Raw genomic sequence first — 19,669 nt, 5'->3', positions numbered from 1 at the left:
TCATGCACTCATTTCTTTTCCCAGAGTAAGTGTGGTAGCAGGGAACCTCTGAACAGAGAACACAGATGGTGTGGTGAATTCTACAAGGGAGATCCTTAGTAGGAAGGAGCCTGTGAATAAAACTCAGTGTATATATCAGGGCAAGGACTGTAACCTAATGTGTCTCAACATGTAAATGTGCAGTCCCTGATGGGTGGGGGGGGGTGTTTGAGGGGTAGTGTTCAGCGTCAAGTTAAGCACATTGCTAGGAACAACCCTGATGCAAACGATGAGAGATGAGCTGGTATATCAAAATAACTTTAGGCCAGACAAGACTTAATTCATCATCTAGGGCTTCATAGACCTATACTGCCTAGACTCCTCAAGATGATTAATGAACATTTGCACATAAAGCATGGAAACATGTAATAGTAGGATGGGATACACTTAAACATTATAACCTCAAATTCAAAGATAGTGCTTTATTCCTTCTCAAGTTCTGACTCCAACATTGGTCAGATACACCATGGTTTGTTCAAATCTAATGCTACTTTCAAGTGAAAAACTGATGGAAAAAGGAGTTAAGTTTAAATGTTCTCTCTAGCCCTTACCATAGTTTTTCTGCAATAATATTCAGACAGTCAAAGTACTTATTTCGATCGCACAGATCAACCAAGCAGAAAAATATAACACAATTTGCAAAATAGATGAAAAAACAGTCCATCTGTTGTCATAAAACAGATAAAATTATTAAGACAGAGTAAAGCAGTTCAAAGGCTAAACACATTTACAGTTTGCAAAACACTCCACTGGTTCCATCCCCATTATAGCTGCTCGAGAGGTGGCTACCACGTTTTATAGGCTTTTGGAGCGTGTTAACCAGGTTGCCATGAGAAACTTTGCCACACAGAAAACATTGGGCCTGTATGTGCTAGTACTCAAAATTATAAAAGCAACCTGGTATCTACTAGTACCAAGATTATTGATCAGTGGGACAATGCACTTAGCTCACAAACTACTGTACTGGGGGCAAATGATGTCCCCACCCAACCACCGTGCCGGACATCGGTCATCACCACCCTCACTCCCCCCTGCAGAACAGTTAGTAATAAAGGCTTTGACTGGGGGGGATACCATATCTAAACTGCAGATATAGTTTGCATGCAAGAGAAGGTTTGCTTCAATTGATTGATACCTCAAAACTCATGGATGATTTAAAATTAATAAAAGACAATGGGAGGCTTCCTGTACTGTTGGTCACTATATCCAGAGCTGCTGCTTTCCAATAAAGATGTTTAATCTTTTCTCTGGATAATTGGCACAAACGCCAGTAAACATCTAGACTCAAACTCTGTAAGAGAGTTTTAATAGCATGAAACCAAGGGATTTTAACTACACCCGGAGGGGTCATCTGATCTCTGACAACTTCATTATAGGGTTCAAATTGGCTGTACACTACAAACAATACCAAAACAATACCATACAGCATTCAATTGTATGCTATCGTTTTCTCTGGACAAGGTTGAGGTACAGGGGGACAAGAGGCGTACTCATTGAGAGTGCAAGGATAGACCTCATAAACCTGTACTCTGTTTTACCCAACTGATCCCTTATCTGGTTAAAAAGTGCAGCACCTCACACCTGTTAGAATCAGTAAGGGATGAGAACAATTCTACATCAGTTCTTACTTTAGAAACGACTGCCTCCTGAGATTAAGTATTTTTTCCACCCATTTCCACACTATGTTTTTCTGATTGTTGGATGCAAAAAGGTACCCCAAATCTCGAGCCCCCTTCGGGGTTGGATTTGTTCTAAAATTATCAGTCAGTTTTGGTATAGTACATGGTGGTCACTATCAAGTCTATCGACCACGTCCATATCTATTATATATATAACTTCACATCTACACACAGTAATCCATACAACTCTCATATCTAGGTCTATTAAAAGTCATTTTAGCTAAACGAGCAGATGAGGTCCTGGCATTTGCAGTTTTTAAATTAAAGTTAAATGTGTGGGACAATACCTGACCAGCTTTACAAGACCAGTGTTCCGGAGGCAAATCCAGCTGAGGGATACCGCACCGACCATCACAATCTGCTGTCGATTCCAGTTGGTTATCAATCTGGGGTTCAAATGTTCTATTAAAGTCTCCTGCTACGAAAAGAAATTCCCTCCCCATTTGCTCTATGATTGCCGCCTCAAGGATATTAAGAACCACCGTCTCTGCTGGGTCATTGCTCACTCTATTATAAACAGTAAAATGTATTAAAAGTATACCAGAGGATAGTATAAGCGCAACTGCCATAAAGTCTAGTGAGTCAATGTGAATATTCTTAATTTAACATTGTAGAGAAGTTTTAACCCAAATCCCTAACCCACCTAGGGTCTGCCCCTTCCACACCGGGTTGCATTTACATTTACAGATGGGAACCCACATCTATAGATAGACGACAAAGACCAGGTCACTTGAAAAAAGCATACATCATGGGATTCAATAAAATTACCCCATTCCAGGTCAGGTAGCAGTATTTAAATTCCAGCCACATTCCATGACAAAACTTTCAATGGAGTAGAATTTGGCTGGATAAAAGAACACTCACTAACCACTAGCTGTACAGCCGGAAAAGGGGAAACTGGAGAAATCCGCTTGTGATGGGTAAACAAGCATATCTCAGACTCAAAGGATGCTGCATTTACACGAAATAACTTTTCTCCGACTTCACTAATTGAGAATGAACAGCAGCTTTATTAAGACATAGCAGAGCGGGGGTAACCGCATCAGCTCCATCAATAGCAGCCGGGGGTGAAACCACTGCAGGAATAGACCCATTTGTCTTATGGCTCGCGTTCCCCCTAACCAGGGGTATAGCACCTACAGTGGTACTGCCACCAATTTCCTGATTCTGGTATTTTATCTTAATTTGGGTTTTTGCCTGGGATATAGTTCTAACCTCATGACCATCAGGCCATCCACTATATGCCTATGGAATAAGAGACCCTTGACTCTAGTTTTTCTTCATTTAGACTTGACAATCTTTCGGTACCCACAAAATCACTTCTTATGATGGAATGAAACTGGCGAACAGCCCTAAATCAGTGAATAACTTTGTTTATGAGGGACTCAAGATCTTCCTTACCACCAAGGGCAACCTGGGGACTGTTGTGAGAAATATTTGTCTCTCAGCATTCCCCTGTTGGTTTACTACATAACAATTTCTCACCACTCCCCTAGGACAGAGCGGGTGGGTATTACCTGGGGGGGGGGGGGGGGGGGTAACACCGCACCAAAGGTAACCTGCCTCCGTCCCCCACTTTGGCAACTCCTGTATCCCTCTCATACGCATCATTCCCCCTAATACAATAGGGAATAGCCCCATGGTGGGAGCTGTACTTTGGATTTGGAGCTACAAAGTGTTGATAAGTTGTTGCTGGGATTTCCCTAGGCAACGGTTTAGTATTCGACTTTTCAAGGGTGACCACCTGGTTTATGGATACATGTGCATCCATCTTTTCCTCTGACAAATTTCCAGCAACAATAGGATTATTCCTCATCTTTTCCTTCTCCTCAAGGCTCACTACCACTTTCATAAGAGACACTATTTGGTCCCTTAAATCCCCCATAACACCCATCAAAAAGCAAAGCATAGAATAACAATCCTGTGATGGAGTTCTGGAGATATTACTACAAGATTCTTCGCTTGCATCAGGATAAAGAATTGAAAATTGCTGCTTCATTAGTATCTGCCAGAGGAGTTTCAGGCTCACATGGTAGTATGGGGTCAACTTGTGTTACCTCAGACAATAGACCCTGTCCCCTCTTAGGCTTATAAAACATCTTAGGAATCTGCTTGCTAACTCCAACTGAAGGGGAATTGCCACTAGCAGCTGGGGCAGGGTTTACAATAGCCAAACACTCAGTGATAAGGTTATCAATACAGTCCAGCACACAGTTCCCAGTGGCCGATGTCAGAGTTTTCTTTTCAGTTTTTTAAGATAAGGACGCTCGTTCCCCTGCTTTCATCTTCCTCATTGTAATGTTGCAGAGGAGTCTTAATCAAAAACTCCACTGTACACCACAGCATTAATAAAAAACACTATAAAATAGTGAACAATATAACAATACGGCTGCCGACTATCCGCGTGGAGCCTTACTGCAGCTTTATCGCCCAGTCCCCACCACTCCGACTCAATGCTTCACCGCCTCTCTGACTAGCCTTGAGGCTCAGCTGCTGGTGAGATGCCGGAGAAGTACATCAAGGGCACCAAGGCCTCGAGGAACCGCAACCCGGCCAGATTTAGGGTGGCAGGGTTGACAGCCAACCAGCCAATCCGGTCGCAGCTCACTTCGGCAGCTATAATATTCAATCGTACTAAGAATTGTGGGTAACTGTGGACTAATTCCATTGATGAGTCAATATATGCACCATTCCATGTGTGAAGAATGTAAAAAGCTTCAAGATCTCTGTATTTTTTCTTCCAAATGTACAACTCCAACACCACTACTTAACCTTAATTTTATACTGAGGTCGTTCTACTTATACATACACCTTTATGAAGTTTAGTTTGCAAACCGTTGTGCATGGTTGTGTTACGTTTACACCATTACCCAATGAGATCTCTAAAGGCTACACATTGAAGAAGCCAGCCAGCAAAGAGAAAAATAGGTTTTTTTTATTATCAAGTCCTGCTTCGCTGACAATTACCCACAATACTACACAAATCAAAAAGGGAGTGAGGCACACCGGTCTTGATACCAGAATCTCACAAGGATTGTCTCGGAAACCCTCAACCACTGTTCACACTGCCAGCGGTGTTCCTAATCTCCACTAGAGCGATATAGTGGACAGCGTCATCATCGAATATCCCACCTGGAAACTGAATTCTCCAGGTGAGTAACGCCTCCACCAGGAGGGAGATTGTCTGGATCAGGGTAATTGTGGGATCTGCACAATGAAGTAAAATTACATCCTATGCCTAAAACAATTATTTTAATGTGAAAAAAGGGATAGGGGCAAAGTTAAAAACAGAGATGTTGTTCGGCCATATTACCAATCCTTTAACATCCAGTAAGCTGGTCTACATGTTTCAGCCATTGGAGCCTCTGTGTGTCAGTTGCTGTTTACCCCTGCAACTGACCTACATAGGCTCTGATGCCTGCTTGTGTTTTGATATATATTGTGACATCATTCACCAGATGGGCTCTTTGAATAAAAAATTTGGACCATTTAAAGTAACTATCTGTGAAATATGCAAGTATGGTTGGTGGGATGATTTAATTTTGGCTTGCTTGACAGTTTCAACTGAATCTAGTGGCTAGGAACATTCTGCAATCTGTTTGTATTTCACCAGACATTGGAGATTACACCAAACAGCCACATCTACAGCGCTCTTATCAATGCAGCTGTTAAGAAACTCAACTATGACTACCTCATCGCGATCATCCGAGACATGAGAATGAATAGTGTCCCTCCAAATGAGGTGATCATTCGCCAGCTGGAGTTTGCTGCACAATATCCACCTAACTTTGATCGGGTAAGTATCACACCAAGCTTAAGCACAGAAAGAGGCTGTTGCAATATAATTTATTTACTTATTTTTTTATCAGGTTTATGAAGGCATTGTGAACAGCTAAGTGCGTCAAAGCAGCCAGGATCCAAGTGTTAATTAGAGACTATATTTACTCATTCCTCAAAGTAAAGATCTAAAGTGTATTACTCAGTAGCATTTGTCTTTGGAATCTCACCCAATAGACCTGTGTCCTGTACTTCCATAAATTGACTTTCCTTCCCTAAGAATCACCAACCTTTTCCTTTCTAAATTCTGCCAAGTTTCAAAACACTACTCTTTTTTTTGTAAAACCACAAAAAGCAAGTAAACTGTTAAACATCAACAATGCTATCGAAAAACTAAACCCCTTTCTGTGGGGTTGGGCTGGCTTATAGGGAAGTATGGTCTTTCCAGAAGGGCTGGTCTGGCAGGATAGTGTGTGGGCCTGTTTTGTGGCTGTGTGTTCGCCAGTCTTGCAGTGTTGTGGGCCAGTTTTGTGGCCACACAAATGGAAGGTAGATTGGTGAAACAGCAATGGGGCTCTAATATAACAGTCATATGACTAGTAAAAGTACAATACCGGCAGTGCTGTGGCCTAGTGCTAGACAGCCTTAGGTTATGCTCTCTCTCACTGCCTTTCTTTACTGTTTTCTAGGGACAACAACTACAGAACTTATCCAGTATTAGGGTATCTTTCATAGATTCACATGCCTGAATCATTCCCCGTCGTCGAGGCGGGAGTCCCACGGTAAATAATATATATAATAGCAGTGCCTAAAATTTCTTGTAGTAGGCTGGAAAAGCCCAAAGGCCTAAATAGGCCTCAAAACTTAGCAGCCTATCTACATCATTATGTAAAAAGACCTGAAATAGTAGCCTCAGCCAATCAGCTGTCCTCACCCTCTAGAACCTTCCCAGCCCAGGCAGTTCTCCTCAGATTTTCACCGCACTTCGTGTGTAAGGGAGTCTCCCTGAGTGCCTACTCAGTTTTTTGATCTTCAAACCTTAAAATGTCGGAAAAGAAGGCTCTTTTCAAACCTTGTGGGACCTGCTTCAAGAAGAGAGTCCATGTGGATGACAAGCACTCGGACTGTATTTATTGCCTGCACCCTTCACATGTGGTGAAGGACTGTCGAATTTGCCGTACCTTCCCTCAGAAAACCATCGGGGATAGGGAGGCAAGGGTTCTTTTGTGGTTGAAGTCTTCATCCACAGATGATGAGGACAAAGCCTCTACTTCTAGCAAGAGAGCTAGATCCACAGAGAATGCTTCTCCTGAGAGACAGAAAAAGTTAAAAACCTCTCAGAAAGCTTCAGAACCCTCTAAGAGTGCACCGGCTTCTTCAACTGTGAGTACAACCCAGGCTAAGACTATCTCTCTGGTGTCTGTACCTACTACTACTTGGACTTCTACCTCCTCTTCTACTTCTATGGTTACCACTTCAGCTATTACGTCACCTTTGATGTCTGTACCACCATTGCTGTCTAAATCCAAGTTACCGTCGTCGAAATCCTTCTCAACGAAGGCCCCGTCGACTAAATCTACTGCTCCGTCAACGACCACAAGGCCGTCGTCGACGAAACCATTGACGCCAAAGGACTCGTCGTCGAAGCCACCATCGACGGCCTCGTCGTCCACGAAGACATCATCGACGGTCTCGTCGACGAAGAACTCGTCGACGAAAACTCCAACGTCGAACCCGTCGACGAAGGCCTCGTCGACGAAGACACCATCGACGGTCCCGACGACGAAGGCCTCGTCGGCGAAGACACCATCGACGGTTCCGACGACGAAGGACTCGTCGACGAAGATACCATCGACGGTCCCGACGACGAGGGACCCGTCGACGACATCATCGACGGTTCCGACGACGAAGGACTCGTCGACGAAGACATTATCGACGGTTCCGACTACGAAGGACTCGTCGACGACGATACCATTGACAGCCTCGTCGACGGCAAGATCTTTTACATTGACAGGACCGTCGACGGAGAATCCGTTTACCGGGACTTCAGCTCATCGAATGCATGGTTCCCCTCCAGCAAAGATACAATTCACTCATTTTCAAATGAAAACGTATAAAAGGCAGGATTATTCCCATATTTCTCCACTTTTGCCATCGCACATTTTGGAGACATACATGCAAGAAGAGTCGGATGAAGGGGAAGAGGATGATGGTCCCTTTGGGATTGCCCGTCACCCTTCTCAATTAAATATTAAATATCAGGAGGATGATGAAGAGGAAGTTCAAGAACAATATATGCATGACGTTTATTCAACACCATATCAGTCACCTCATACTAGACCTCCTCGGTCTGAGGACACGACACATTTACCAACTTCCTTAATACAGGATTTGCAGGCTATGTTGGCAGATTATCGCAGGAGATTTCCATCCAATGAAGGTGCGCCCGCTGGGTCACCTGTTCCAGTTACTGTGCCAAGACCTCCGTCGCCAAGAGCTCCATTGTCGCCACAACAACATACTGCTCCACTTCCTCAAGTTGTAGACAGTTCTTCCAATGATGGTGAAGACAGCAGGGAAGAGGGAGAGTTACCGGATAACACTCCGGTGGATCCTTGGGAGGATTATATCATCCCTACGCCTTCTCCACCTCCTCCCCGTCCTTCAGACTCTCCACCTGAAGATATTGGGGGTTTCTACAATATTATGCAGAGAGCTGCTAATCGATTTGAGTTAGTAGTCACAGTTGAGCAGTCGGACTGCTTTTTACATGACTTTAAAGAGGGATATCGGAGAGTGGTCAGGGCCATACCTATTATTGATTATATATGGAAGGAAGGTCTCAACATAATGAAAACTCCAGCTTCCATTCCGGCAGTCTTGCCAAGGATAGACAAAAAGTATCGAGCACCATCTGATACTCCTGCTTGTTTAATCGGTCATCCTCGACCGGATTCGGTCATTTCTCAGGCTGCGCAGCAGAAGTCCAAAAATCCTTCTGCTCCCATTTCAACGCCACCTAACAAAGAGGGAAGAAGGCTTGATGCAATTGGAAAGAAGTTTTCAGCAAATGCAGCAGCATCCATTAAGGCTGCTAATTCATTAGCTATCCTGGCTCGTTATGATAGACAAATGTGGTCTGAGCTCACGGAATATCTTGAATTGATCCCGGAGGATCAACAGATGGAGGTGCGCAGAATTGTGCAAGAAGGCGAAAGGGCGGCATCAGAAATTATTGATTGCGCCCTGGACATTTCTAATACCAACTTTAGACAATTGGCTGGAGCAATTGTGCTTAGACGTCAAGGTTGGCTCAAGGCAACCACTTTCAGACCTGAAGTCGAAACCAAAATCTTGGACATGTCATTCGATGGTGAGTCATTGTTTGGGAAGCACATTGATGACGCTTTATTGGCTATTAAAACTGATACCGATACAGCTAAATCTCTTGGAACCCTGCAATACAAGAGGGGGTCCTTTAGAGGAGCAAGAGGCCGTGGTTACTCATCAAGAGGCAATTATTCCAACCAACAAAATCGACAGTATCAATCTAACTACAACAAGCCCTATTACCAATCTGCTTACAGGCAGCCTGCCTCTGGTTCTTTCTCTCGGCAAGGAGGGAAACGACGCTCAGGCAATCAAGGGCAAGATTCTAACAAGCGCCAATGAGCTTTGCCGGATGTCAGCCACTCACCTTTCCCTTCCCGTGGGCGCCAAGATTTCCGCCAAAATTAATTCCTAAAGTGCCAACTCAATTCCACATTAATCAACTGGTCAAACTCAGAACCTTTTTCCCGGATCCAAAAACTCCTGCAGAGAGGGTTTTACATTCTCTGGATGTGAAAAGGTGTTTGAAATTTTATCTGCAGAAAACAAAAGACATCCGTAAATCTACACAACTTTTTGTTGCCTATGGAAGAACCACCTTCGGTCAAGCTGTCACAAAAGCAACTATTGCCAGGTGGTTGTCTTCTACAATTACCTTCTGTCATGACAAGGCCAACAGACCTTTATCAAGGAAGGTCAAAGCTCATTCCACAAGAACAGTGTCGACATCTACGGCCCTTTTCGCTGGAGTGACGCTGGAGAGACGCTGGAGAACATTTGCCGAGCTGCTACTTGGAAAAGTGTCCACACTTTTACCGAACATTACTGTCTGCAGTCGGCGGTTCAGGATGACACAGCTGTTGGTGATGCAGTGTTGCAGCATCTTCTTCACTAAGGTTGGATAGCTTATAGTCTTTCTTATACTGCTTTAAAGTTTACATATTTATAATGCTGTCCTATCAGTCATATTTTGAAGGTTTTGATGCATATGTTATGTTAAACAGGTTTTGTACTCTATTACCTTCCTGGTTGAGTGGGGATAGATATATGTTTTTTCTTTGTCTCCCACCTTCCTCTATCGACAGACATGATGTTACTGCTTGCTATTCTGATTCAGGCATGTGAATCTATGAAAGCTACCCTAATACTGGATAAGAAAACGAGTTACTTACCTGTAACTACGGTTATCCAGTATTGGTATCTTTCATAGATTCACATGCACCCACCCTCCTCCCCGGTAGGGCAGTTCTTTCTATGGATACTAATTCTCACTTGTGCTGGGAAAATCTGAGGAGAACTGCCTGGGCTGGGAAGGTTCTAGAGGGTGAGGACAGCTGATTGGCTGAGGCTACTATTTCAGGTCTTTTTACATAATGATGTAGATAGGCTGCTAAGTTTTGAGGCCTATTTAGGCCTTTGGGCTTTTCCAGCCTACTACAAGAAATTTTAGGCACTGCTATTATATATATTATTTACCGTGGGACTCCCGCCTCGACGACGGGGAATGATTCAGGCATGTGAATCTATGAAAGATACCAATACTGGATAACCGTAGTTACAGGTAAGTAACTCGTTTTCATACAGATTACCCCTTGTATTGATAAGACTTTCAGGGTAGAAGAATAGGGGGTTGTTGATGTTTCCATCTTTTTGCTGGAGAATGAGCATAGTGAGTTTCACCGATGCATTTTCTTAATATATTACCACACACATTGCCTGCAGCAGGAACAAATGTGTGCAGTCACACATCCTTCACAAGCTGTTCAGATAGCATGCGTTAAAAGCATTCAAAGTTGCTTCAATTTCAAAATGCATGCCACATTTTTTTATACCGGAGTCACAAAACTTTTAATTTGGTGCCCAAGCCCATCATATGTCCCATTCCGATCCTGCCTTTCAGCGATGTGTAGGCCAATCTTTAACCCCTGCACAGGATAGAGACCATGTTCTAGGTATTCTGCTGTCCATTACGCCAGTGATTTGGGTGAGGTGGTGGAAGTGAGTACTGGTAACTTAATAAACATTCAACGCTGATGAAGGTTCAACAGGGCAGGAATGGCCTAGGGGTTGTGGCTAGACTGTTTATTATTACCTATAATATGACTCCTATAGTAGTCATGGCAGAGCCCCACTTTCCTGAGTGCATGGTACCCAAGGCAGCCGCAATTTGCTCCATTTGCCCTTTAACATCTTCAGTCTCAGAAGGAAGGCATAGTAAGAACATCTGACCTTTCCATTATACATCATGGCATGGAAGGGACACCGAAAGGTGTGGCGTGTAGATTGTTTCCATTTTTGGTGGTTATTATAGCTTCTCTTGTTCTACCAGCTAAACCTATTTCCTCTGTCCATTTTTCACGATTCACGGTTGGATAAATAGATTTATACTTTGCAACTTACAGTGTCTGCCGTTTCTAGGCGCTGCTTAAATAATCGTCAATACTTTGGTTGATTCACAAGTAGGTGTGAATCCCCAAAATTGCAATATTGCCTTGCTTGCAGGGCAGGATTTTCAACCAATGGATTGTACTTCCATCGATTTCTAGCAATCCAGTTGTCAAAAGGCTGAAGTGTGCATTGCTTACATATTATCTCGACCAGTCACGGATGCCAAAATGCCTCAACATTTATACTTGTATTGCAGCAAAAAAACTGTAAGATTTTTATCCCCACAGTTAGTGGCTATCATGAAATTCAGATAATCCTCAAAGGCTGAACCTGAATTTCCATACGTGATCCTTGTAGATGTTAACTGCTACCTTTGAGTTCATATTATGCACCTATCATTAGACATTATTTGAAAATCAGAAAAACAGGGGTTTGTTTTGCATTATTAAGAACCTAAGTAGCTCCTGGATGGCAACCTGACGCGCGCCATCACGTCCATAAGGTCCCAGGTCGCCTTTTGGAAGACTCTCCCACTCAATGTGCCGAGCAGAGTGACGTTAACGAAAATGATTGTTCTACCCAGACTCCTATATTACTATGCCAACATTCCAGTATACGTCCCGGTCCACACTTTCAAGGAACTGGAAACCATGATCAGAGATCTGATCTGGAACACAGGAAGGCCCAGAGTGGCACTGAGAAAACTATATATGCCCGTCGGCGATGGTGGCCTTGCAGTACCAAACCTAGAGCTTTATTACCTAGCGGCACAACTACAATGGGTAGCGGACTGGCTCTCTGGCAGGCACATGGAGGATACAGCCACGGCTGCGGACATGCTGTCCCCCCTGCAGATACACTCACTATTCCACCCACTGACAAAAACGAGGAAACAGACACAACTACATGTAGCAGTGGCCACAAAATGCTATACCAGGAGCCTACTGCTCACAAAAGCCATTAGGCCATATGCCCCAGCGCTCCCACTCCTAGGCACCCCTAAGACCACAACCGTGGTCACCGAAGCGGCAATGGAACACTGGACACGCTCGGGAGTGGACACCATGGCGGACCTATACGCCGATGGCGCCCTGATACCTTTCGCGACGCTCGCTGGCGACACGGGCCTGCCGGCGGGACAGTTCTTACAACATGCTTCCATAATCATGGCATACACACAACGATGGGGAAACATTACTGGGGAACCTCCCACACACCAGCTAATACAATGCCTACACATAATGGGAGATGGCTCACACGTGGTACACTGGTTGACTCAAGCGCTGTTATCACACACACAACATACCTTACAACCATTGCGTGACAAATGGGCGGTTGACAGGGGGAAAGACTGGACGGACAAGGAATGGGTGATGGTACTAGCAAGCCCCAAAAACATCCCCCGCAACGGAAGCTTTAAACTGATTCAGTTTTACATATTACATAGGGCATGCCTCTCACCAGATAAAATTAACCAGTACTTCCCGGGCAGGCCCGGCAGGTTGCCCGAGATGCACACTGGTGGGGGCGGACCTGCTACACATGCTGTGGCAGTGTCCACGGATTCAAACATACTGGCAGTCGGTGTTGCCGTTACTCGAGCGGAGCACTGCCATGCCAATACCGCATACGTGGGAGGCATGCCTGTTGGGCCTCTACAAGAGGACCAAACACAATAAAGTCCCCTCCCGTTTTTGGGACCTTGGCCTCCTTACGGCCAAGAGACTCATCACCAAACACTGGGAATGCACAGAACCGCCCCTGCCAGAACACTGGCGCGCCTCCCTGGACAACTGGGCAAGAGCGGAAAGCATTACCCTTCACAATGAGGAAACGGCAGGACTGAGACGGTTCCCAATTGCGACTCTATGGGACGAAACGCTAAGCTCCTTCCATAGAGAATGCCAGACGCCGGGAGCTCCCTCGCATGACACCTCCCCCAGAAGAGGCCACGTTGCGATGACCGGAATAGACGCTGTGGGCCACAGCCCCGACGTCCCCGATAGGGATGAACACCAACCGCCAGATTGTGCCATTATTGGACCTACTGGTGACACCTCCACCTGATTGATAAGGCGACACCCACCCTACCTCGTCCACACCACGCACCTCCCACTGGCGATACACCACCCTCCCAGGACCTGACGAGCAGCCATAGGCAAAATACGATGACACCTCCGAACCCCCACTGCATCGACACGTTCCCACCACGACACATGTTTCACACCTCCAAGTTTGGTAACCCCACCCCCTTTTCAAAGACTTTACGGCTGGAATGAATGTGATATAATCCTGCTATAATGCAAAATGTGATTTAACACTGTATTATGTGATTCGCCCCGCGACCATTGCACACATCCTCGAGATGTGAGATCATGTATGATGTACACACCATGTTTTCTTTCCTCCTGTGAAATCAATAAAAGATACATTTAAAAAAAAAAAAAAAAATTAAGAACCTAAGTAGCGAGTCATTTTGCAGCGTTGTCTATTCGAGTCTTGAAACCAGTGTCTTTTTGCTTGGGTAGTAATCTGCTTTTAAAATGTTTTTTCGGTTTTAATTTAACTGTGATCTAGTATTGTATTTACTGTGAATTTCACATTTTATGTTTTAGTACAAGGAGAAAAACCACTACCTGGAGAAGATTGATGGTTTCCGGGCTTATTACTTCCGGTGGTTGAAGACTATGCCTGCTGAAGAGACCCCACACCCATGGGCAAAATATAGAATCCCCAAGCAGACGTCGAAGCCCAGTGAAATGGATAAAGACTTTGAATGAAGGGGGCATCTCCCTGACCTTCGTACACTGTTTTGAGACTGTATCGTAGTTCGGAAACAGCATGTCGGATATTTAAATGTCCTTAAACACACGCTAAAGTCCAACAATTTTCATCAGTTATTTAAAGGACCCTCTTGACCTTACCAGATCAAATGATTAATTTATCATGCTCCTAACATCCCTTTGTTTGCTGAGTTGCTATCAGGTTACAGTAGAGAATTCACAGTGTCTCTAAGTAATATGAATCTCAATTTAAATCTATGTATTGTATACCTCAACAAAAAATGTACATCAAAAGATTACTAACCAGGGCACTGTCAAAGATTAAATGTACACCATAGAATACTAAGGCATCTTCCTTTTTGGACACTTTGTCATCCATGTATCCAACTCTTAGACCACGTAAGGAAATATGGGAAAAGTGCACAAGAAACTACAAGTTGTAGAAAGAAATAACTCCCACAATGTGAGAACTTACAAAGCATTTAATTTTATTTGAACTTTTTGCCTAGTAGTTCAAGTCGCATTGTAGTGGCCGCAGAAATCTTTGGACTAAAAACATGAAAGGGGGAAAATAAGCAAGTTCTGGTTACTATAAATAGTCATTCGGCAATGGTAAAATCAACTGACTAATCCAGTAAACATTCATACTAGTAAAAAGGTGATAGGACCTTGGAGAAGAGTCAGAAGTGTCCGAAATGCACAGCAAAGCTGGATGATTATCTTTTATAGGCATCTAACTAACAGGCCCATAGATATACATCTTGGCTGGGCATCTAACCAAAAGGCCTATGGATATACAACTTTGCTGGGCATTTAACCAATACGCCCATGGTTATTCAACTTGGCTAGCCCTTTGACCGCTTGCAGAGATTGTTTTTACAGAAAATGAATTTGATTTGATTCTAGTCTTAAAAGACAGTGGTGGAGAGTTACACATGTATGAGCCTTGTACGTGGAGGATCCAGCCTTTCGAATATCTGGTTGGTAGATGGGAGATGAACAGAATAGTCTGGTAGTTAGGCATTCTGCCATATACGGCTTTACGGATAGGATAGATTTGAAAATCGTCTTTGCCTACATAAGAAGACAGTAGACCGATTTCAGTGCCGCTGTGATGTGGTTATAATGTTTTAAGACAAACATGAGACGAGCGGCATGTTTTTGAACACTTCAAAATTAATTTATTCAGGAGGCCAGTTTGGAGTGTGCTGAAGTATTGAAGATATAAGTCTATTTTCTGTGCTTTGTTAGGTGATGCAAAAAAAAAAAGATTTTGAGATAGTGTTGTCCGGCAGGTTGCAATGACAGTAGATTATTTAGGGAACTATGTACGGTAAGGGTAGATACGTTGGTTGGAGCATAGTAATGAGATCTAAAGAAATTATCTCCATTTGAGAATAATTCAACATGAGTAAGTTAGCTGTCAGGTAGTTGGGTATAGTGGTATGAAGGTTCCAAGAGAAAGTTGGGAAGAAGATAAACATGTCTGTCGTCTTTGTAAAGGTGATGAAGACATTAAGGGAAGAGATGATGTTGCTGATGGAGGTGGTGCACCAAGTTAAGAGAATGGGACCCAGCATGGTAACATGGCCCCCTGGAAGGGTAGAGATATACGCTGGTGATAGGCAATAAGCAGCTTGAGAGGCCAGGTGAGAAATGTGTTAGTGTGTGTTTTGCCAGTGATGTCAAGGCAGGCCTGGTTTGTTAACATAATGCGGTAATAAGCCTGTATTAAATACCTCAGAGAGCTAAACTTAATATGACGCATAGGTGATTGTGGTGTGGGCTGAGTAGGTTATACGTTGAGGGACAGTAGATTAGTTGATTTAAAACCATCAAAGGGTAAAAAAAAGCAGGACAGTTAGGAAAAGGGCAGTAGTTGGAGAATTCAAATCAGAAGCTGACCTTTAGGAGTAGGGTTATGACAATAACTGATGTCAAGTATTAGTTTTCGTTTTCAGAGACAAGAGAGTTGTTGACTGGTACTAGGGGGCAACATAAGACTGGTGGGGGTGGAGATTAGCAATTTGATGGCATTTGAGGTTAGCCACCTTCATTATTGGCAGGAGCTCTGCAGGGGTTGTTGCACAGAGAGTTGGAAAGAGTGCTGAGGAAAAGGATGGTGTGTTGCAGTGTGGAGGTGGACGCAGTAAATATTTTGTTGAGAGTGGGCGATCATAAAGGTACTTTTAGAGGAAAAGTAAAGGCAAGGCAGTACCTGAGAAGCTGGACTGATCTATCGTGGGTTACTGAGGAGAGCATGATAGAATGGGACAACATCTGAGTGTGTTATTGGTAAGATGCAAGTACATCTCGAAAGTCAAATAATCTACCAGTAGCTGAACCTATTGTCAGACTTTTTGGTCCTGCCTTTAGTCATTGAGGCATTTCTTTGTCCAGGATTTTCTCTGTCAATCTTTTTGTTATTTATTCAAGCCCACAGGTTCATTCAGTGTTGATGACAGGACTGGAAAGGAATGTTTAAGAGGGATTTAGTGGAGCAGGAAAGTGTGGCGGGGGAACTGGGAATGATAGACTAGACAAAGTGAGTCACTGAAGTAGTCTTGTCATCATGAATTAGTAAAGATATTTGGGGACTGCTTCAGGTAAATGCTCTCTAGCAGTGTGGGGGTAGCAAATAGTTTTTGGGCAGTGGCAAAGTGAGTCTAAAATGAGGTTAAGCTATAGGGTGTTAATTAATAAGTGTTCAGGTATGGCAAAGAATATTTACAGTTTGTTTTCTAGGTGTACTTTTAAAGTGCTCAATATCAGGAAAGGACTGGAGATGGCAGGCAGTCCAAATACTGGAGGAGGAGGATGGGGGTTATGACAACATGGCATTTTGTCTTTGGCTGCAATCTCTTTTGCATGGCACAGATGTGGGTACAGGTGGGTTAGGTAAGTGGTAGTTTAAGCTACTCAATGTGAGGGTGGATTGATAAATATTTGCTCAGCTGGTTGTACAAAGAGAATATTGAGGTATCTTCCTTACTAAGGCTGGGGCTCTAAAGACCTAAGGATACAGTTTTCTAGAATACTGTTTGCAAGGCTCCAATACACACGGGGGCAGGAATCTTCATTTTGAAGTACAAATCACAGGGATGCAAGTGGCACTGTTCGCTTGAGACTTACAGAGCACACGAATATGGGTTGCACGGGGGCTTGGCCAAGATGGCGGACTTCTTTCCGGTCAGCTCCCCCAGACCTCCACCAAATCCATCTCCATCCTACCAGAGACCCATGGCTTCAGTTCTGGAGTTTGACCCATGGCTCCCTCTCCCCCTGCTGCACCAAAAGAAGTATTGATAGGCTCTTGAGGGCCGGAGTGGCAGGTGCGGAGGGCTGGGATATCTTGCCAATCCCCGCCCAATGAGTTTGACAATTCGTGCCCAGATTCTCTCGGGCTGTTGTTGCCGGGGGCCGTGTCGGACGAAGACCAAAGCCAGATAGGAGTGGGGCCCCGGAGAGGAGGTGACACGGCAGATTGTGCAAGGTGAGGAGGCCGACCGGGCCCTGCGGTGCTGGTGTTTGTTTGGGTCGCTCTTTTTCACCTACCCCCAGCCCTTGGCTGTGCCGCCTTTCTCCAATGGCCACATGTTGATGAGCGGTGAGACCCTCCCCACCCCAGGAGGGAAAAAACGGATCCTACGTAATTAGGTGAGGCTGCCACAGCGGCCCAAATTTGGAGCCCGGGCCCAAATTTGGAGCCCGGGCCCGCTGGAGCCGGGTGGGGGTGATCCTGGAGAGCCTAAGCGGCGAGGAGCTGGGGAGCTCCCAGGAAACTGCTCAGGGAGAGTTAACTGTAGGCTAATGGACCTGGAACAAGGTGAGCCACCTCCCTCCTGAGTGGAGTCTCCACCCAGCTGATGATTACCGTGGCTAAGGCTAAAGCAGGACCTGATGGGCTCTTATAAAGGATGGGCCAATGGCCCTAATTTTCTACACTTGCCGTGTACGTCAGAGGCCTAGTGAGATCCCTCAGACTGCCTCACCTGCATGGGGTCCTGATCCTTATTGCCACAGACCAGAGAAAGTATACCCTACAGTAGGTGCATGCTGACTCCATGCTATTTACACCAGCCAGTTGGTCGACTACTTCTGCTGCCAATATTTACAGATGGCAGTGGTGGTCTAGTTGGTAGCACATCTATTCTCTTTGTGCATTTAGTGCATACATCCAAGTATTAGTGCCCCTCAAGGTTACGAAAAATGCACCCCACTACCGAAGGTGCCAAAACACTGGAGCCCATTTGGACCCAGTGAAAACGTAAAATGAATATATAAACCTCGGCACTCTAGTACAATTCAAGTGTCAATTCATATAGTTATTTAACACAGATCAGTTCAAAGTACCAGCAGGACATCAATTCAGTTCTTGCTGTGTCAATTTAATATGAATATATCACCAAATCTTAAATCGCAGGTTTCAAATTCAAAACACAATAACAATGTGGTTAGTAATAGACAGCTTGGTGTGACAGTCCTCCTTTTAGGCATTGAACCAGCAGCCAACACATGTTTCGTTTCCTAGAAACTTTTTCAAGGCTTCAGACATTGTGTCAAATGGGCGGCGCACAGATTATATGTAGAAATGTCCAGATCTCTAATGTGAGATTTGCCTTTCCCTGTTGAATTCGAAATATGATATAGTTCTCTGTTAAAGCAGAAGACCACGTCACGTGTTATACGTATTTAATCCACTGGTTACTAACTAGTTTAAGCCGTCACAAGCTCTTGGGCTATGATATGCCCCTCTTATGCTTGAACCGGCTCGCGGCTGCACAACGAAACTCGGCAAGACCGCGCCGCGAGCCGGTTCAAGCATAAGAGGGGTTCTAGACATAATAACCTGCACTTCGTGGGGTTTATGGAAGGGGCTGAGGGCTCGAACCCAGCGACTTTCCTTGAGTCCTGGCTGAAGTCCTGGTTATCCACTGACCATCTCACTCAATGGTTTGCATTGGAACGTGCCCATCTATCCCTGGCCCGAAAACCTCCCCTGGGTGGAACCCCCCTGCACCCTCAACAGCTCATTGCCCGCATTCTGAACTTCCGAGACCGTATCCTACGGGAAGCGTGCAAAGCTGGAGATCTCTTGTTTTCAAGCACAAATTATGCTTTTTTCAGATTGCTCCCAAAATGTGCAGCAGAAGCGCAAATCCTTTTTTGAACTTAAACAAAAGCCCAGAGCAATGAACCTGCAGTTCATGCGGTTATTTCCCACAACCTTGAAAGTAATACACGGCTCTCGCACACATTTCTTCAATACCCATGAGCCAGTCTGGGACTGGATGGCGAACCGAAGATTAACCGCCTGTCCTCTGGGTTCAGAACCTAGGATCAGCATGGCACGGTAAGGAAACTGTTTTGTTTTGGTTCTATTTAACATTTATCTTACAATTTGTAGCATACACACACTCGAAGACCATCCTGGAGAACGCCATGGCTTTACTTCACAATCATAACCTTGAATATAAATGGTCTCGTAGACCGCATTAAGCACAGTCCTCCAACATGCAAAAAAAACACCTTCCCTGTTTATGCTCCAGGAAACTCACCTTTTAGGTACTAGATGCCCTTTTGTACGCTGCTATGGGTATAATAGAGTGCTCCATACAGGCTTCTCCAGGGGAACCAAGGGGTGGTTATACTCCTGCACATATGGTTCCCCTT

The 19,669-nt window shown here is 44.5% G+C and overlaps 1 protein-coding gene across 1 annotated transcript in view; it reads left to right on the top strand.

Annotated features, from left to right (window-relative positions):
* PTCD1 (pentatricopeptide repeat domain 1) overlaps positions 1-14,342 on the top strand; it is an 82,653-nt gene extending 68,311 nt beyond the window's left edge. Inside the window, exons 8-9 of the mRNA XM_078665057.1 lie at positions 5,332-5,514; positions 13,829-14,342. Of these exons, the coding sequence (XP_078521183.1) occupies positions 5,332-5,514; positions 13,829-13,993 (348 nt within the window). The 3' untranslated portion in view covers positions 13,994-14,342. The remainder of the gene's footprint in view (positions 1-5,331; positions 5,515-13,828) is intronic.
* Positions 14,343-19,669: the final 5,327 nt, after the last annotated feature.

This window comes from Lissotriton helveticus, chromosome 10 (assembly GCF_964261635.1).
Source record: "Lissotriton helveticus chromosome 10, aLisHel1.1, whole genome shotgun sequence".
Classification (NCBI taxonomy): Eukaryota; Metazoa; Chordata; class Amphibia; order Caudata; family Salamandridae; genus Lissotriton; species Lissotriton helveticus.
This window is presented reverse-complemented; position numbering and strand designations above follow the sequence as displayed.